Source organism: Anneissia japonica, unplaced genomic scaffold, assembly GCF_011630105.1.
Source record: "Anneissia japonica isolate Jap-2015-1 unplaced genomic scaffold, ASM1163010v1 scaffold165_len1371125_cov188, whole genome shotgun sequence".
Lineage (NCBI taxonomy): Eukaryota > Metazoa > Echinodermata > Crinoidea > Comatulida > Comatulidae > Anneissia > Anneissia japonica.
The window spans coordinates 640,107-662,608 of NW_022697648.1; the positions used below are offsets into that span (position 1 = coordinate 640,107).

Here is a 22,502-nt window from a genome sequence, read left to right on the forward strand (position 1 = left end):
GTACGTTCTCTGATAATGTTTGACAGGTTCATTTATAGGAAATGCACCCTGTATTTTGAATAAACTATTTTAGAACCTTTGCAGTTTGTTAATAGAATAGCAAATGCTAATAATAATGATAATCACATTTTTGAAAATTATTTATATTACATATTAGGAATCGGGGAATTGAAAGACATTACCAATTTATATGAACATAATCAAAATAAAATAAAAAATTAATAAAAATAATAATGATAATAATTAGTTTTATTTATTTAAGTAGAAATTTATTTCGCTTCATTTTCCAAAAATTAGCCTAATAATCAGAGGCTGTGCCCATAAAATACCGATATTGACTTCATAAAGCAAAAAGAAAAACAGATTAACATTGAAATTCAGTTAATAATTATTCATGTTTATTGGTGGATACATTTCTGGAAAGTTTTCAATTTACAAAATTTATAGAAATTATAATTAAAAATATTTCATATTTCAGTATGACATGATTTTATATCAACATTCTCTATTCAATATTTTTTATTATTAGTTAATGTATAGTTTCTTACTAGTTAAAATGCTATTTTTTAAAATTTAAATTTTTTAAATTTTTTGTTTTTTTATTTATTTTTTAATACTTTTGAATACATCTTCTAGTTGATTCCCCATCTCTTGTGTCATAATAGGCCTTATTGATAAATTAATCAAGATTATGATTATCATATAAAGTATGCATTCAATTTTTCTGGGATTTTTTTTTTGGGTAACCGCTAATTATTAAAATGCCATAACCTGTCACACGAGTTACAGTGAAGTATTTTGAAACTTGATCTAATTTGAAACATATTAATGTGAGTTTTTTGAAAACAATGTTTAAAAATTTCTGTTTCATTTTCAGGCTATAATATATGAAGGGCAGGACAAGAATCCAGAAATGTGTAGGGTTCTGCTTACTCATGAAATTATGTGCAGGTAAGATTACAAACAAAGGAAATGATACGTATCAGTGAGAATTAAGGAAAAAGTACACTTTTGTTATTCCTAAAATCCTAGATATCCCGCTTTATGCACGGCGATATTGATAAAACAGGGGCGGCTCCCATAAAATGAAGAGAATGTTATTTATCTTGTTAGTAGGTTACGTATTGTGTTTTGCTATTGTTAGTTCACTCGCATAATATATCACACCTGTAAGGCAACATAACATCCGCCAATAATGTCAGAGCTGTTTCTTTAGCATATTAGTGCAGTGAAAGTGTTGCCTGTTTTGTTCCCCAAAGTTGTTTTTTCAGTGCCTTTCCAGATGTGGTGTAGACCTACTTAGGGGAGACTTATACTTTATTTCTAGAGCCCACTGCTCAGTGATAATGATGATCTTGAATATAAATAACATTTTATTTTTGGCCTATATTACCACAAAATGAAAATGAAAAATATGTAAATCACCAAAAACTAAATAATAAATCAATAAAAACTGAACTAAATTGTTTTAATCTGTTTCATTTGAAGTTGGTAAGTTATTTTTTTTTTTCATTTTAAATAAATTTTTAAGGATTTTCCAATATTTTATAAACATATTTTTAAAAAGGAATGAAAATAATTAGGACAAGGTATGCCTATGGACCACCTTTAAATGATCTGCTCAGCATTAATTAATACATTTTGTAATGTAAAACTACCGTAATATATTGTACTTAAGTAGGTAAGATCATGCAACAAGATGATAAGAAACATTTATGTACACAATGCACAATAACTAACTATAGTACCTCTTAACCTATAAAACTACCCTTAAAAAATTCTTAATGGTATTAAATGCAACACTTAACAAGATAATATAATTTCATACAGATCCAACAATAATGGCTGATATTTTATTAAGTGTAAACTTGAGTTCAGAACAGTCCCTTTGAAACAAAACTGCATTTCAGAAGTAGGTTTATTTACCTAATATTTTTTATAACTCATTTATTTTTTAAAGATATTAATAATTAATAATTGTGCATTTATAATGCGCCAGCATCCATCAAAGTTGTTGGTGGCATATCTAGTTGACTTTTGGAAAGGCAATCTTACTTTAATCGTACATAAATAAAATATTATGATATAAATGCATTTAAAGTAATTATTATTTTATTATTATTGTTATTATTATTAATAATTTCTTTAATGTCAAATTTTATTTCCTAATTAGCAATAAAAATCCAACTGATAATTTTATATTAAATATATAAGTGAAATTCAATGATATCAAGAAAAAAATAATAATATCTTATCTACAAAATTTAGTCAAATTTTATTGCCAAATGTTCAACTGACTGTAGAAATGGCAATTAAGAATAAATACCGTAATAATATTCTAAATGGTACATAAAATACTGTTGAGAAATTATCAGAATGCTTTTAAATTTTATTTTATACATTTATTTTTTTATTATTATTTATTAAATGGTTCCCTATTTTTCTTTAAGAAGTTATTAAAATTTTTATGACGCTCGCCGCTGTCTTGAAATCTCCAAAAATAAGATATGTATATTTTTTTCCCAATTATGAATTTAAAAGCATTTAGCCATCCCATTACTACACTGTTTACATTCAACAATAACACAAGTTTGCAAAACAAGGTATTAAAAATGTTTTGCCATATTGTACTACAATAATTATCAATCCTATGTCAATATAATGCCTTTTCATTCTGCATTGTGAAAGTTAATTTGAGGTAAAATCTGTGACAAGTGCTAAAATTATAGGTTGGAAGAAGTTCAGACAGTCTCTAGAAGCAAGTCATGAAAAGGATTTATCATTTAACAGTAAATCCACAAGACTTCAGCAGTGTCAGTACCCAATTAAAAACCAACTAGAACGAGCCTTTAAGCATTTGCTAACTTTTTTCCCCACAAATTTGAATTTCCTCGTTGACTCTTTAATGGTGTTGATTTGTCATTTGTTGTCTCTTACAATTGTATGAAGAAGTTAACTTAAATATGATGTGTAATGTGGCTTATTGAATCCGAAAGCTTCTAGGGTAGATGTGGATTTGTTCACATCACATGGTTTTTTCATTAATTTTACTTGGTATGTCTATGTTTATTTTTACATCATTCATCAGAAAATAAAGATTTTCAGAAATGAGAAAACAGTTTGTTTTTTCAAGGTCAGTAGCTTACATGCTGAGGAGAACTGTATAAAAAAACCTGTTGACACTATACATAGTATTTAAATTCATTTTATGAATTAAATTGGTAAATGTTGTAGATATAAAAACTGAGATTTTTTTTTTATTCTGAGCAGTGGATAAATGTGTACGATTGATTTACAATTCCTTACATGTTTTACCATCATAAAAATATTAAATTTCCACATTTAATGTATTTGTAACTTCCAGGATAATCTGTTATAAGAGATAAATATAAAATACTATCATTCTTTTTTATTATTTGTAGAAATTTGATTTGCTTCCTGAGTCATGCAAAATTCAATACAATTATATTACTTTATTGTGTTATGCACAAGGAATCTATGATTAAAGTTTTTGCCTTCAGGCCTAGCTTAGTTTGTCAGAATCAATCTAGGCCTAACAATACCTACGTACCCACTTAATTGTTGTGTCAAGTCACCACATCAAAGATTACTATGCCTTCCTGAATTGTGTGCTGACAAATTGCATAATAATTGATAAATGTACTTTGGCAATTGTTTCCAATGGGCCTTTTTTTTTTTTAGTTTATCTCCTGTAATTTCCTCCTAATGAGAGAATATATGAATAAGACGATGAGAAGCGAGTACAAGGCATTAAGATACATTAAAATTATTCTAATGTTTTCATTTGAAATGCATAGGGAATTTTTAAATGATTAGAACTTGATAAATGACATTGTAATCATCTTGTGTTGTAGATTCAATGGTGTTAACAAAATGTCAACACATATTTAACAATTGGAAACATGATTTCCAATCCTAAGCTACAAATAGACAAAAATAATTAAAATAGACATAAGAAATGAAAGCATGTTAATTTTAAGTAGCTTGATATGATAAAGGAGACATTTTTAGCTCATCTCCATCTTTGGTATTTTAATTTATTTATTAAGTATTAATTTCTCACACTCATTTTAAATCCTTCATGAATGTATCAACATGTAGTAATTTTATAGTAAATATTTTGAGTCAGTTTTTTTTTGTATTATTGGTTTATGTTAATCCCATTTGAAAGTCATTGATACTTAAAGTTAACTTTTATTGAAGATGTCAACATTTGAGTTTTATTCTCCTATATTTGTCAGTAATAATATTTGGGAATTCACTCAACAGGAAATCCTGTGATGTGTTCAATAAGGGGCTTATCTTTCCTGTATAAGTCTACAGAGACCTAGAATCATATTCACTTAAATGTCTTGTACGACCAGACATAGACAATCTAAACACCAGTACAGAAATCTCCCTGTATACTCCTGAGATTTTAAGACTATAGGAATTAGGTGTGAAATGGTAGCTAGTGCTGATCATGGGGGAATTGCGTACGATGGATCTTGGGGGAATCACTTTTGTGGGGTCTATTATTATTACTCATGCAAGCGAGTGTTAGATGAGCTACACATGGTGCATTATTTTTCTGCCAAAATGCATGCTGACTGTCAGATATGGGTTATGCTTATTCATAGCCAGTGTACCGTACTGCTGTCAGTGCCATAATTAAATTTTAGCTACGGTAAAAGCCATTCATACCAATTAATTAATTTAATTGATAAAAAATATAATAGCTATTTGAATAATTCTTGCTTCCTTATTCTCACATTTATTTATATCACAAATATACATTTTACATATCAATTTTTCATAATATGTAGAAAAGGTTATTTCACCATAAGCATTGCTCTACATCTGGGACACTTACAAGAAAACTAATAATAATAATAGTTGGATTTAACTAAAAACTAAACAAAAAAAGCAAATTAAAGAAAAACAAAACAAGGTTTTGTTAGGTAGATTAAAGTCGTTGAAAAAAAATATATAATCTAGATACCTTTCTTGAGTTTATGTTTTTTACACGGGAAATGCAGTGTGGTATGGGAGATGGGAATGTGGTGAGATGAGATCATACCACTTCCTACTAAACCTTGTGGAATTGAGCATTTCAGGCTATTTATTCAAACTGAATTCCTTCTATAGTATACATCTATTTTGTTGATATCCTGCATTTAAAATAGGACTACACTACAGTACAGGATTAAAATTAATGTTGCATTATGACTATGAGCACAAAAGAGTATAGTTAACTGTTACGAAGCGCTGTTTGCCACTCCACAAAAATCAACGCAAGTCCTTGCAAAGAACCAAACTTAAACAAAGAAAACTTAAATAATGCAATAAGGCAGTGACTCGAAGCAAAAAGGTTTGATGGAAAAATAAGAAAACAAACAAAACAATAAACAAGTAAGATCTTAAGCAAGGTAACAGGAAACTATTAAAGTAATCGTGTTTGTAGATGGGCTTGGAACTGTCAATTTATATGAGAAAACATTTCCACGGTGAACCTAGTAATTCTGGGAATAGAAGCAACCATCTTAATAATGATGCTATAGCTCCATTTCTTTAAAACTTAAATGTTTTGAAAATCTCCCCAGTAATTTGTAGGTCTGATGTTGTCGTGAATTTGATGGTCCGCGGAAAGGTTGCTGCTAACTGCGTCAAGCTAGCAATGTGTCAAATGTACTTATGCATATCATTCTTTGATCTTTGTGAATCTGTAAAATTATATCAAATACAATTTATCAAATCACCTGCTATTACGTTTATCATACTTCAGAACATCCTCGCTTGCTTACATTTATTACTCACTGTTCGAATGACTTGTGTTACCTTACAATAGTAACAATTTAGATAGTAGACTTCCTCATGGAGGCTTTAAGACCAGCCATTAAACAGCTTTGATTAGCCACAAATAACCCAATACATTCAGAAGAAGCCAACCAACTTATAAATTCCAATGGAATTTCCTTGAACCGTCTTTTTAAGATAGGTCCTACATTTTTTTTTATACTGTTTAACCTGACATACAAAACAGTGTTGTGTGGTTCTGTCTACCAATCATAAGAGAGATTTTTGTGGGAGTAGTTACTAAAATTCTTATGACCAGAATAAAAATCTGGAAATCTCATCTTGTGTAACCCATTTTCTGAGTACCTTTAAGAAGACAATCCAGTTGTCAAACAATTTTGTTTAATTTGATTGACATATACCACATTTCCTTTTGTCGCTGTTTTGATAAACCACAATAAACAATGAAAATATGTAATAATTTATGATTAACTTTGTTCCTTGAAAAAAGCAATACGGAAGGAAATTATGTTAAACATTTAAATAGAACTGTTTGTAGATTAAATTGTTAGAAAGAAAAGTTAGGTAGCACGGTTGATTTTAAGAAGTGTTAAATACCAAATTTTGGATTAATGTAAAATAGGTAGATAAAAAATGTATTGTAAGTTTTGTAGTACCAATCAATAAAACAATATTCCCTATTGTAGGCTATCATAGAAGACTCAAAAAACTGTTTAATGAGTAAAACATTTACATGATGCACAATAACAAATAAGTTAGGGTACGTAAAGTTTATACAGCTTGTGTCTGAATGATTTGTTTTTTTGGAAAGATGTCTAACATGTCTTTTTATTATGAATGGTGAAATATTTTCATGAGTGTGTTTATATTTTAATGAGTTTTCTCGCTTTGTTTGACAGCCCAACCTGTAACCACATATGTTCATTTGATATATCAGCCTAATATTAATATATCCATAAACTTCACTGAACTCCAGGTTCTACAACTGTGATCCAAGTTGAGACGACAAAAAATGTATTCAAAGGGAAAAAATGAACAAAGAACTCCTTTCTCCGAGTTAACATATCCTATTGACTAATTTAAAACAATTAATGTATTTTATCTAACATGTCAGAAAATATATAAATTGTTAATAAACATGTCTGTGGCCATGAATCATTCACACCATATCAGAAACAGATCTTTTTAAATTTCTCATTTACAGCAATTTAACATTTGACACCAGAAAATTGGATAATAGGGATGGAATTAGGTCAGATAAAGAATGCATTATTTTAATTATTCTTGCAGTACACAGGCACAATTCTGCTGCTGAGAATAAAAAAAAAACCCTGGTTGAAATATAGCTTAAAGATAAACTTGATGAGATAAAAAAAAAAAAATAAAACATAAAAAACATGAAAAAAAAATATGTATTCAAAGGGAAAAAATGAACAAAGAACTCCTTTCTCCGAGTTAACATATCCTATTGACTAATTTAAAACAATTAATGTATTTTATCTAACATGTCAGAAAATATATAAATTGTTAATAAACATGTCTGTGGCTATGAATCATTCACACCATATCAGAAACAGATCTTTTTAAATTTCTCATTTACAGCAATTTAACATTTGACACCAGAAAATTGGATAATAGGGATGGAATTAGGTCAGATAAAGAATGCATTATTTTAATTATTCTTGCAGTACACAGGCACAATTCTGCTGCTGAGAATAAAAAAAAAACCCTGGTTGAAATATAGCTTAAAGATAAACTTGATGAGATAAAAAAAAAAAAAAAACATGAAAAAAAAATATATTGCTTCTATATAAGCTATTATCTATCAATAGAAATTGTAAATGAGAAAAAAAAAATCTTTATTGAGAAACACATAAATATAGTAATAATTTCCTTACATTCTTTTGCAAAGACCATTAAATAATTTAAATTGGCTTTCACAATTTAAGGATTTTCAGGAAAATAAATAGTTTTTAAGTAGTTGATAACTTTGTTGTTTTTTTAAATGAGATTAAATTTAAATTTTAAAGATTTCACCATTTTTAATTCGATTGTGCATCTTTGATTATATGTTTTTACTAGCAGATGTGAAAATGTTACATAAAAATATCAATGATGGCGTTGCAGATAAGAGACACCTAATCGTTTGCGATTTTGATATCCATTTTTCTGATTATCATAGTATATCTTCTACCTGCAACACAAGCTACAGTATTAATTTAAAATTGACCCATAACCTTTGTTCAAAATAATTGGTCTTCCGCGAAGTTGCCGACAGGATACCTAAAATGTTTTTTGGCTTTTTGGAAATTATGCATAGTATTTTCCCGCAGCATCTATGGTAAGTTAGCAGTGTTGTGGCGGGATGAAATTACGAACGTAAAAAGTGTGCTTTATAGCAGTGGTAGATCCAGGAATTGGTAACAGAGGAGACTAAGAGAGGTACTTCTATAGATGAAGTCCAGACCCAAGTCCCATATGGCTGGGGCTGAGGCACAGTTCACATGTCCCTGGTTATGAGAATAGCAATGTAACATTGCACAAGTTTCCAAACAGGGTTTTTTCTTTAATAATGAGGCACAATTTACGATTAAACAAAAATCTATTCAAAATATAAAATCAAAATTCCACCCATTCCAACTGCCTTCTGGGTGTATTATGGTGACGTAATTTCAGAATGACCACATGTTTATACAGAAGTCAGTAGAATATGTAACATGAGATAAAGCAATTAAAATATAAACAATTATTTTGCATTTGGTAGTAGAACACGCCCTTAGATATAGTATGGGAATAGACATATTTATTGGTTCTTGAAGTTAAGTATCAGATGTCAAATTATTTACAGTTGACATCATTGTTTCCTTTATTGCTAGATAAATCGTACATAATAGTAATTTGTAAGTCATATCACCTCCCAATTGGGTTTGCTATCACTTTTTAATCTCTACCTTAATCACTTTACTACTGGTATTAAACATCAAACAAAGGAACTATTTGAGCTGTTGGTGCAACAAAGGGGAGTTGGTCTTCCACGAAGTTACCGAACAAAAACACAATAGCCCTAGTTAAGTCATATCTATTTTAAGTCTTTGATTTGACTACTCATTGTTCTATATGAACCGACAACGATCTCTGGGAAAGCTATCCTAATGAGTAATATGGTTTCCTGTATTTATCCACGGAGACACAATTACACAATGGGCCAGGACTTCCCGCCATTTGCAGATATCCGAAAAATCTTGGGACAATGTCAAGGCCATTCACGTAGAAAACGAGGTTACATTTAGGAGGATCCTCTCTTTCGATGTCTAGACGATGGCTCTTGAGAAAAGCATCCTTAACCCTCTGGGACTTAGTCGTGAATGCGTAGAAATTACGACGCAGTACCTGTACCTCGTCGTAAGATGCAGGACGTTGTTGATCTGATGTTGCGACAAGCTCGGACATCCTGTTCTAGTCATCCAAGTTAATATAGTAGCGGTTTCAATACTCTGACATATACTTTACTGTCCTTGTCTGCTCGTACAGCAGGAAAATGAAAAAAGAAGACGTACCAATAGGTTTCCTGTAAGGACAGCTGCTCGCCAGCCAACATGTGACTTTTCTCTGGTTCACAAGATGTGATCTTGTAGGAGGATTAGGTGGGGGAGGATTGCTCCAAGGCTGGGAAATTAGTCTGTTATGGACCTCAAAAACTTGAAGTAAGGCAGTGGTCAGTAACAATAATTAATATAAAAATTAGGTCATAATAATTAATATAAGCTAGGTATACCTGAAATTTTATATATATAAATACCAAAATTCATATTCAAAATTATATTGATTTATATATATATATATATATATATATATGTATATATATGTATATTTAAGTAACTTGTTAGATATCTTAACATATTATTCTTGAGACCTGTTTACCTCCAGAGACATTGTACTTAGTTGCTAATGGTATATTGACAATAATCATTAATGATAATTATTTTTTTTATTTGTTGATTTAAATTTGATTTTTTTTTCTAAATGTAAAGTTTAAAAAACAATATATATGGTGTATGGATGCAACAGTGAATAACAGAAAGGCTAAGGACCCTACTACCCTGGTGGCTAGGTTAAAGTAGAGAGCCTAATGGGCATGGGAAATCCTGTAACAGTGATTTTGATGTTTTAAGGGTGTATTTTAATGTTTTTAATGATGTGGTGCAAAAACAAATATGCTGATAAATATCCTGGGGTTCGGGAGGTCTGGAGCCCATGGAATTATTTAGCTTGTGGGAGCTCATAGCTGTTATGCCACTGATAACTATCGGTATTTACAACTATATTTCTTTGAACTGTCACACCCCATATTATTATGTAATATCATAATCACAGTCTGTGAACCATAGAGGCATGTTCCCAATGTTGATTAATTCATATTTCCTTTATTTTGTATTCAGAGAGAGTAAAGTAACAATGTTTTGAAAAGATCTACAATATTATCAATTAGCTTTCCCTGGAGACTTTCCTGCAGTTATTTTAACCTTGTATGATATTAAAATTCTTTCAAATTGTATAGGTTTCTATAATTGAATAGGCCTACCAGTATTTTTGAAGCAACATTCTCTTTGGCATACCTTTAATGTTAATAATATTTATATTTATTTTTCTTAACACATTTATTGTCATTAGATTAAATTTTTTAGATTTTAGAAGTCAGATTTTAGTAGTGCAGTAGTAGTAGATTTGTTTCTATTTTAACTTGAAGAATATTGGAATAAAAATTTTATAAACAGATTTCTATTTAGATTTCTTTATTTTGTCCTAATTCAATGACTTTAAAATATGTTACAGGCTAGTGTGTCTGAGTTTATTTCCAGTCTAGTTTTGTTCTAGAGGTCATTGAGGGGTCAATGTATGGCAATAACATTTACTTATGCCTATTAACCGATTCTTTAACAATTAGTTTTCTCATGTCCATTCTCAACATCTTTAATGTCTTCTTTGTTTTGAATCATGAGTAAATCTTCAGAAATGTTGATAAAAGTTAGGTATAAACTATCGATCAGTGCATTAAGGTGGTTGAACTCCATTCTTGAATCCTTATTTCATCTTTAAAGAAACATAACCGAATGACAAAGCTCTAAATATATCATATGTCTTTTAACTTTTTTTTTTTTAAAGAACTAACATATGTTGTAATTGCTTCATTGTATATAGAACAAGGTTGGCGTGGAAATCTGTCAAACTTCTGTTCCAATGGTTCCACGCCATGAAGCTTGCCTACATAGAATACCAGTATACTCGAGTCTTACATTAATGTTGTTAAACATGTTTATGTTTTGAAGTTCGTAAAGCATAGATCATAATGATTAATTACAATCGTCTTTCTTAAAATTTAACCTTCGGTATTTGAACTCCGAATTCTGAACTCCTCCACGAACATTTTTCAATTAGCTTTCTCGAACTTAAGTTACATTCGAAGAAATGTCAGCAATGACTTAATACAGTATTAACTTATAAAATGTTTTTCGATTTAGGTATGGCCTTCAGTTTGTTGAATATCTCAAATTCTTAATATGTCAATATCTTCATGTATAAATTCTGACCTATAATAGTAATAATTCATTTTTCACAAGATTCCAACCCAGATATGGCAGTGCAAATGATAGTATATTTAATGGTAATCCATTATAGCAGTAGATGGTAGTTAATAACAGGTCATATATGGCAATTTATGGTTCATACAGTATATAGGTCCAATAATAAAATTCATAATAAATTATGAATTGCATTTTCTGTGTTATATAAAAGCATAGTACTTAGGCCTAGTCTCGGATCAGTTGTTAGATTAACCGTCTTGTAATTGGAGCATCTGGGTTCGAATCCTGATGAGGACAATAGTTTTTTTAGAATCTATCATAACTTATATAGTTGTTAGAATTATTTATCTGGGATTGTGAATGTGAAAAATAACATTAGATGTTATTAGTGAACGTTACCCATGCAAAAACATCTGTACACATTTATGTATCACATGATAATTATTACATGAATATTGAAATGTATAAACATGTTATGGAACACAGTGCACATGATTCATACACATGCGCATCCACTATTACATGCACCAATAGACATGTCTGAGTATTTACATTCAATGAAGTACATACTGATTAATGTGTATAGTGACTTATGTACTTTTTGGTCAGGGGATCCAGCATACAGTATATCACATTTTTACATCTGCTTCTGTCCATCTAACATGGTTAATAATAGATTTCATGATGTTATTCTTTATAAAGAGCAGTGGAAATGTAGAGTATTTAAGCCTATGTTACTAAGTGACCCAAGTATTGTAGACAAGAGTATACTGTTGCATAGTGAAATCTATTGTATTTATTTATCTGATATTTTCTGCTTTATGAAGTGAAGGCAGTATTTTTTTTTGGGAAGAATCGGAGGTTGGAAATAAAATGTTTTCTTTATAAGGGAAACTGCATTTTAACCTTTTTGCGGTTTGCTTGTAAGGTTTAACATTGAAGGAAGTCAGTCATTCATTTATCAATCATTTAATTTATTTATTTATTCATGATTATTTATTTAGTCATTTATTCATTCATTCATTGTTTATTCATTCATTTATCATTCATCGTTCATTCATTCATTCAGTCATTCATTTATCCATCCATCCATTCATTCATTCATTCATTCATTCATTCATTCATGCAGTCAATTATTTTATTCATGCACCTATTACCTTTCATTTCCTGTAAAGTGACAATTACCAATGCACTTAAAGTTTGTGGTTAACCATAAATATTTAAAGAGGTATTCTTAGGCCCTATCCTTGGAACTTCAATCAGGTAACTTCTATACTGGTAGACCCTGTCGAAACCTTTCATCAAGGGCATGAGTATGTTTGTCATCCTCTCCTTCAATCTGGCTTCCTAGCATATGATGATAGATCTTTTAATCAGTTTAATCAAAACCTTGTAGAGCTTAAACTAATCAGTCATTTTATGTCTATCCATTTTACTACTGATGTTTTTACAATTGCATCTGGAATCAATTCAATCGTAAAGAATTCAATTTAGATTCCAAAAATACTGGTTGATTATATTATAATTTATGAACTATTTTGTTTAAAAATGGACGTTTTGTGTCATGTCAAAAATCTTGAACAATTAAATTATATTTTGATTGTTTGTATAATTTATGTAAGTTATTAGATTCCAATTGAAAATTTAAAAATATTTTGCTCAAACTAATAAATTGACACATAAATAATACCATTTCTATACTGTTTGCAGCAAACTTTCATTGGCTGGTAGTCATTTTCTCCAAGATTTTAAACTAAATTGCATCTTAATAAAATGTCTGTATATTTTGCAATTTATTTTATCTTTTATCATGTAGATTCAGTGATACCATATTTCAACTAGTCTTATGTTGTTTTCTTTGCTTTATTTTTAGCCGATGCTGTGACAAAAAGAGTTGTGGAAACAGAAATGAGACACCATCAGACCCTGTGATCATTGACAGGTAAGTTTATAGAAATTCTTTTTAGATTATCGGGAAGTCCTCGGAAGGTACATCTGATGAAAGCCAAGCTAAACTGCTTGTATTTGTCTACAGTAATATTTTTTTAAAGAGGTGGTTGAAGCCTGTTCATTTCCTTCCTTACAATGATGGACTGAACACACATTGCATATCTAGGCCTATGCCAACCTGGACACAAATCATTACTCATTTTGTTCATGAAGGATTTGGTTTCTACAGGCTTATCAGAGGCTGGCTAAAAAAATGAATACCAAAACAAGATTGAATTTTGACATTATTTTCTATTTATTGTAGGAATCAGCTTCTGTCATGGTCCTGGCTAATGTATCTTATAAGTGTAGGATTTGTAATAACTACATTAATAGTAGGCAGACCTAATAATACAGCGCTAGTGCAAATATTTAGCTCCAGTATTGCAGTAGTTTTATACTATGATTCTATTGTAATTTGGCATTGTTGTTACCACAATGCAAATTCTAACCATATTCTCGGGTTAGATTTTAGGGGTGTTTTTTTTGGAAGAAAAAATTAGTAATCAAACATAATAGGCCTACTACCAGAAATTTTCTTGGTGTATGATATTCAAAATGGAAGTTAGTTTAAACATACTGTAGTTAGATTAAGCTGTGTGGTGCCATATTAATCTACATATTGTTCAAGAAAGCTCGTTAAAATTTTATCTCATTGAAATTGTGTATGTGAGGATAGGCCTAGTCATCAGAATTAGAATTGGCAGATTTAAAGCATTGCGTTACTGGCTACTGTCTATGGTCTATCTATAATCGTCAGGTTGATATGATAATAAAAGCATGAAAGAAAAATGTGTAAACTTTGCTTCTGACCATATTTCCATGATAATAATGTAAATGTCAATAGTGTTGTTAGTTAAAATTGAAGCTAAATTATTTTTATAATAGTGATGTTATTGTTATTGTGCTATTTATTTGATACAAATTTTAATTGATAATCTTAACCTTAAAATGAAAACAAGACATGATGCAATTGCAAGCGGTGTCCCAAAACATTGTCAGGTGTATGAACATTCGCCATTATACCAGAGGGCCATACATATCTCCAATTTCCATTTGTAAACTTAGACAAAGAATTCCACAGTATTCTGTCCTCTTGTAGGCCTTTGAAACAAGCATCTATATCAAATTCTACCCTCGAAGGCAAACCGTGTTTTATGAAAGTTTCTATAATGCACACCAGGACAGACTTTTGCAGGCTTGTTTTTTAGTGTGTCAAACCTGATTCTAGTCATTTCTTAAGGCTCTTGTACATTGACTCCAGTGTCCTGGAAGTTGTGTTTATGTAGTAACTACATGCCTACTTGCCTCCAAAATATACAATTATGACCTGATTGATGAAACCTGATTGAATCAGCTCATACACCTAATGAAAGTTTATATCAGTGTATGTGCGTATAAATCAATACCATTTTAAATTGTAATTTCAATAATTATTTTATTTTTCGACCTAATTGTTATATTATTATTTTACTATAATTAATTTGTAATATTATAACTATAATACCTGGTGGAAAATTTTTCAACTTCTCTAAGGGAAAAAAAAATGAAAATAAGTGACAATACTAATTACGCCATGTTGGTTATGATATAAATCTTACTGAGTTAAGCGTGTTAAATATGTCATTGGTATGAAATATTTAAATTTATTATATTAGCTAATTTCACTATGAAATTTTATGTGTGAAATATTTGGAACCACTTATAAAACTTAATTATCCATTGTCTGTTTTTCTCCTTTTTTTTACCGATGTGGTTGGTGAATTTCAGAACAAAGAGAGATATGAAGTCTTCAAATAACCCTACTTGTGGTCCATTAGCTCCCTGTCTGTTCACATTTTGTCACAGGTGGTAATACTATCAACATCACGGTGATGATGCTTGGTATACAAAAAATCTGTCAGATTTTGATGTCAGTACTATTCTACAAAATGTCCTTTGTTCCAAATTAACTCTGAATGTCAAGACAAGTAAATGAATATTGGGCTGTTTTTTTAACATTATGTTAATTATTGATGTATTTATTTATTATCAATTGATTGATTATCATTAGTAATTATTACTACCTTGTTGAGTACTTTTATAACGTATATAGAAATGATATAAGATATATTAAGCATATTGTACAATATGATAGACTCTATCAATTGGACTGTTTAATATTTAAAGAGCTTGGTGGGAAAAAAAGACTGTAATATTATTATAAAGATTATTTAGCATATCAGATAAAGGTGAGCATAATATATAAATACATGATATAAATAACTACAATAGAGAAATTATTCCACATTAAATTTTACTACCTAAAAAATAATATAGAAACAATTACATATTGACATTTCTTTCTGAAAACATGTATTTTGAAGAAGATTTACAAGCAGTAATAATATTCAAACTAGAATATGATTATATATCATTGATTTTTTTTTTATATGACTTGGCAAAATGTGCTTTCCTAATAATATATTACTACTTTTTATATTTATTCTATTTCTATGTATTGTATGATCAGCAGTTCTCAACTATTCCATCATCTCTCCGTCTATAAAATAAACTATAAAATAAAGTGATTTGTTTTTATTACTAACATTTGCATCACATAGATAGAACTTTTCTAGGACTCAAAAGTGCTTTAAAATATTGTAATGGTTAGGAACAAAGTCAAGTTCTGTTGAATTTTGATTAGAACATTTACTAGGCCTTGCCTCTCCTCCTCTAAGCACCATTGTATTTTAATGTCTATGTTTGTTACCTCCCTAGAGACAACAAACAGTAGCTTAGCACAGAACAGCCCCCTGACTTGAGGATGAAATAAATCAAGCGATATATGGTTCAAGCCTCATATAACTTACATGGAATCCATGTATAAATACAGTTTATAAATCCAGAATTTAAGTCCAACATACATTTTATATTGTTTTTGTATTAAACATAATATCTGATATTATGATATTTACAAAATATTACGATGAATAAATTACACAAATCAATGGTGATGTTGGTAGTCTATGAATGGATACTTACCTGGATCGGTTTATCCAGGTAAGTATTCACGAAGTAGACTTCTGATCTGTATCTGGTTGGGATTTCAATCTGCTAAACCTTTCACCTGAGCAACACTTAGCCCAGTAAGGGGCACAGCAAGGGGCAGACCGATAGTAGCACCTGTGGTATGATATCATAACAGAGAATCATCACCTGTAATGGATATCCAGCTTTCTTGGCCAGTAGCCTGATAGCTAAACGGTGACCTCAGAGGGAGCTAGGCTAGAAGATCATTGACTCCTTTCACAACCTCTATTTAAATTGTCTCTATATTAAATCATCTGTTTTTTATGTACTGAGGATTTCAAGTAGGCCTATTAGGTTGTAAATAAAGTACTTCATGTTATCTATATATATCTTATCCATTTTGAGAAAGGCTGATCTTGTTTATTTTTAACTTTCAATAATTCAATACAAGAAAACCTAAAAAACAAAGCATTGATTCATGTCAAACTAAACATAATTGTTGGAAGGTTTTCTTTTCAAAAAACCTATAACCATGAAAATAAGATCAATTTTCGGATATGAATATTCACGTAAGATTGTTTTCCCCAACGCAGAAATTTCCCAATCCATTCAAAAATTCTGGCTCACCTAGTGTCTTCCTTCTTTAAAGTTTGCTCAGTGCTTCACCTAAATCTGTTTTAGATTTTGAAAGCGATTTCCTAAACAATGAGAAATAGTGGTATATTCGTGATTAATGTTCCGCTAATTCATTAATCCATCTAAATCTTATGGATTTAGCCCTCAAGCCCTTTGAAAATCCCTCTTCCGCTGTCAATGTACAGATTATCAGGGCATTGTTCAGCAAGGGCATTGCTCATGGATTTGAGAGGTTGGTCTCCGCATTCTACCACTTCACCAGCAACCTTCTGTCTCATTGGCGGAAGTGTTGCAGTCCCACGTTCACCTTGTATTTCTAAAGAAGCAATGGTAAAACATCACTCATACAACACGCATTCACCAAGACCATGGTCTTGCTAATGTGGGTAGGGCATACACATATTCATACCGAGACACCCACACTCATAATTTCTTTTATTTTTTTATTATTAATATTATTATTTGCTTAACATACATTGTAAAAGTTCCCAACAAATTCTAGATTTACCATGATTAACAAATGTTACCTGGCAAGCGTAGATAAATTAAACCTACCTGGTGAGCGTAGATAAAATGCAAGCGTATACCTGGTTGAAAGTAATCAATCAATACTCATTAAATAATATCCCCTCAAAGCGAACTTAAAATTGATAAGATCATGCAGTGTTTCTTACCATTATGCCTTAACTGCCTGTATAGTTCATTACCGTATTTATGTTTGCAAGTGTTGAATGGCCCTAAATCACCTATCACTATTCACAATGGGATTATCGGAGTGTTTATCAACTTCTGAATTCCAATGGTTGGCAAATACTCAACTCCAAACATAAAAGATTGCTGAATTGAAGGTAGACACTTAACACTTATCACCATTAGTTATAGTCACTTGACTTAATAATAATAACAAAGTAAACATTACTCCTAGTGTTACACATTTAGGGTGAAATGAAGTTCCAAGATTTCGAGGACAGATAGAGATCCCCCCCCCCCCTCTATTTTTCTCTTTCGTATCATTTCAAGTGGATTTTGTTCTTTTTCAGAGAGGGAAAATATTGGAATGAAAATGTGTAGCATTAATAATTACCTATAGGGCCTGCAAGAGTGGCCCTGGGCCCTAGGTCAACACACCTGCCCAGCCCGAAAATGCTAGGGCCTATGGACTGTTTAGGGACTGAGGGCAGTCAGGGGTCCAGTTGGGGCATGGGGGGAACGTACCCCCTCGTTTTGCCACTAAATTTTTTAAATTGCAATGCATATCAATGTTATGTGCTACTCACTTCTATTCTGAAACTGTTGTTTCTCTTTCCCCCCCCCCCCCCCCCCTCTCCAACTGAAAAATCCTAGATCTGCCCCTGGGAGGAGTACTGTATGGGGTCAGGCCTCTAGAATGCATGGTCTTCTTTGGTATTAAGATGTATGGAGTTATCAAAATTATCCAAAAAAAATAAAAAGACTTTTATTATACTTTTTATCTATCTTTTGCCCTATTGACATATGCCTCTATGTGGGTCAAAATGATGATGCTAGTAACACCAAACATGATTTTCATGGGCCAACAAAATGGAAGCAGGCAGGGACGAGGAATAAATATATATTTGCTTAAGATAATAATACAAATGTTTGATAAAATTGAAACTGATGATCTGATGGCGTGATAATCACCCTCAAATTCAATTGGTTAGACCTTTGCTCAATGATATTGTCCTTTCTCTTTATTTTACATTATTCTCCATTCTTTTTACAATTAGCTATCCCCGCTAGATTTCTCAATTGCCTTTCTATATCAAATTACTACAATTAGATCACCGATGTATAGAAGAAACTGTAAATAATTTGAATGAAATATTTGCATAATATAATTCCACTGTCTAGTTTAGAAAATAAAATTATAGAATAATTAAATTTTTATTATTGTATTTCATATATAACAATATAACATTTTATAGATTAACATTCATAATGCTAAAGATGTCAAAACCAAAAAAATAACACCAAACATTAGATCCGATTGTCATAATGTATACTCAGACATTTTGTTTCATTCAACAACCTGACTAACGAGACATATATGCAGCGATAGTGATAGATAATTTATGCCGCATGGTTAGGGTGATACTTTGACACCTTCTTTACACACGCTAAGAGACAATGACACTGACTCCATAAGCCGATGCCAGGCTGTGTTAACGTACCGTAGCCGGCTTCCCTTCCAATGTTCATTCGATGCTGAGCCTAAGCTTTGTGAACCGATAGATAACGCCTCCTAAAACGCTTTCCTTTTCTCAAATTCTCCAGAGCCTGCACGGATTGTCGTAGGCATATATTGGTTATTATAAAAGTATTGTTTACGGAGTTCAATACCTTTGGTTAAATTGAATTAACATCTTAAATTTACAGCCCAACACAAACCATTTCATCGCATATTTACAAATTAATATTGCCAATTTAACTACAAATATGAGTTCGTGGAGAAAATATAGAATTGGTTATTTGTTCTAAATGCAAGAAGTCGTATCTACAACATCAGTGCAATCAAGTGAAGCTCAAGACCGAAGTGCTCTTGTATTGAAAAGGGGCACTGAAGTGGAAGAAAGACATCAGGGTAATTTCTTAGCATGGATTACAATCTTAGATTGTATCACCATTTTAGTACTGTAATTATGGAATTCATATAATACCAATATAAGCAATAATTTAGTCTGAGTATATTTTGACCTGTAATTTTTATGATCAAAGATACCCATAAAATATATAAAATGCATTGAAAGTATTTACGGATATTTATCTAAAGTTGTTTAAATTTCTAAGCCTGGTTTGAGGAAATACGATTATAGAGGGCACACTCATTTTGATTTTTTTTATAAATAGAATTTGCTAAATGCAACTCTAAAACCCACTCAAAGTATACTGTAGACTAGAAAAACAGAGACAAGAAACACGGTCTTGGGACCTCATGTTAGCCTCAAATTTAGATGAGGCGAAACTAGGTGGCCCAAAAAATGACTAAAACAGGCATGATAAAAATAACAATACAATTGTTTTCCTTTTTTTCCCAGCGTAGGATGCATACGCCAAATTTAAACAAAATTATTTTTCATTCAAGATCATTGTTGCAGGCATCAGGTTTTTCGAAATGAGGTATAATAATTTTACCTTATTGTGCGATCATTAGAATCTGCGGACAGCATCTGTGTTGTAAATAATATGTGTATATATATATATATATATACATATATCATATTACAAATAATTTTTTATGTTCATTTCATGATGTTAATTACTAACTGGTTATCATTAATATGTTATATGTTGCAAGCCAGTTAGTTGTGCTTGTTAGAGTCTAATTCAATTTTATTTATTAAATATGATTATATTTAAGATTGTAAAATAATACTATATTATTATTGGTATTTTAATTGTAAATGGGAGGGGAGGTGAGAGGAGGGAGGGAAGGAGAGAGCATATTCTTGGAATGAGGTGGTTTAAAAGTTTTCTCTTTCTGTTGCATACCAAAAAAAAGGGGCATAAATCTTTTCTACACCCTCTCCCCCTTAATCCAACCCTATAATGAAAGCATTACAAAAAAAAAAGTTCTTGTCTGTACTAAAAAGCCTTTCTCACACAGATATACACTGACTGTCAGTTACCAAGCTGTATGATGTCCATATCTATGTCGGATTATCTGAAAATCTGCATGAGAGGTTTCAATAAGATGTTTCATTTGTAGTCATAATCGTGATAATTGTGTTGGAATCCCACTCCAACTCTCTCTATATTTGTTTAGATAGCGCTACTAATAACACTACAACACGCCTACAACTGACTTGAATTATTTCCTTAATACTCTACTTCTCTAGAGTTGATGCTTGTCCTGAATGGATAGAACAGTGTAGTTTTTGTTTGACCCAGGATTTGAACGTCATCATCTTCAAAAGAATTGAAAGTGCGGCTTACGCTCAGTCGATGTGCGTATGTGTAAAACAGTGTTGTATTGACGGAAAACAGTGTTGAATTACGACAATTCGCTAGTATTATCTTATCCTGAAATGATAAGTGCCATTATTGTCGGATATAGGATGGAATTTGAAAAGGCTTGAAAGCCACCCACTTATTCAAATTCCCATTTAGTGGACAAAACAAGTGGTCACTGGAAGTCTTTCCTATTGCCTTTAAATGAAAATAATTTTTTGTACACCGGTAATTTTTTTAATAAACATGTTTTTATTTAGTTTCTACTCAAAAAGTAATATTTTTTTGAATACATTATTATGGAATGCTGATTAAGAAATATAAAAGTTGTTCTTTGTTGTTGTCAGCTAAGACTCGGCTAAGTGTTCTGCCTTGGAATATTACCAACTCGATCACACTTCTGTTAGAGAAGTAACAAAATATTGATTTCAAGAAGCAGAAAGCGTTACATCAATCATGAATATTCATATATGCTAATTAGGCATGTTCTACTCACCTTAGAATTGAATGGTAAAAATTAATGACTGCACCAGAATTGAAATCATAAACCAATAATGATCCGAAGTTGCTCAGATTAAAGCCAGGTCTGAATACGAATCCCTGGATGCTAACCGAATACGAGCAAGAAATACATTTGTACTGAACTTGCTTTGTAAATATTACAAATTATTTGTAATTAACAGCGTTATCATATAAAACTGGTCATTATAATTTGATGAATTGTCACATAGGGATTGTGATGTTATCGCATCAGTCTTATATGTATAAACCGTGACGAGTAGCACTATCATAATCGCCTGTACAAGATCTCATAAATCATGGGTAGAGAGACATTGACACACAGCTACTTCAAAATCTTTTCCCTTTAGGAATTTCATTCACATATATACACAACATAATCAAATCTTTGTTGATAAACATACAAATATGTATATATATATATATATATTTATATATATATATATATATATATCTCAGGGGTTTAGCTAGAAAAACGAAATAGGCCGTCCAAAATTGAAGCCAGTGGCCGTGGCCCTGAGCCGATAGGCATGCCACCCCCCCCCCCCCCCCCCCAACATAAGGGGAAAAAAAGAAAATTATTATTTTTAGAGAGCATTTAAAGGTGTTCAAAAATGTCGGAATTTTTCCTTCAAAGGAATAGTGTTGAATTAGCTATCACAAAGATTTTTTAGTTATAGACATAGATTGCGTGCAGTTACGGTTACTCACATAATGTTTTTATGCAGATGCATCTTCATCTCTCGCCCTAGTCTAGTGTAAATTGTACTCTAGGTCCTCCGAATCGGGAGATAGGGCTAGACCTACTGTACTTTGTTGACTAATAAAATTTAACTTTCATGAATTAATTATAACAAGAGAGTTACGAACACCAACAATATTATGTCGGGGAACCGAATCTCAAGTATTGCATTTGCAGAGCCAGTACGTGCGTGCGTTGTGGGCAACTCATAACCGACCATTTTTCAGTGAGGTATA

General features: G+C 31.1%; 1 protein-coding gene across 1 annotated transcript in view; it reads left to right on the top strand.

The window, feature by feature from the left end:
* Window positions 1–14,683, top strand: part of LOC117102281 (transcription factor COE3-like) — a 40,046-nt gene extending 25,363 nt beyond the window's left edge. Inside the window, exons 6-8 of the mRNA XM_033242517.1 lie at window positions 878–951; window positions 13,273–13,341; window positions 13,654–14,683. Coding sequence (XP_033098408.1) covers window positions 878–951; window positions 13,273–13,341; window positions 13,654–13,891 — 381 coding nt within the window. The 3' untranslated portion in view covers window positions 13,892–14,683. The remainder of the gene's footprint in view (window positions 1–877; window positions 952–13,272; window positions 13,342–13,653) is intronic.
* Window positions 14,684–22,502: the final 7,819 nt, after the last annotated feature.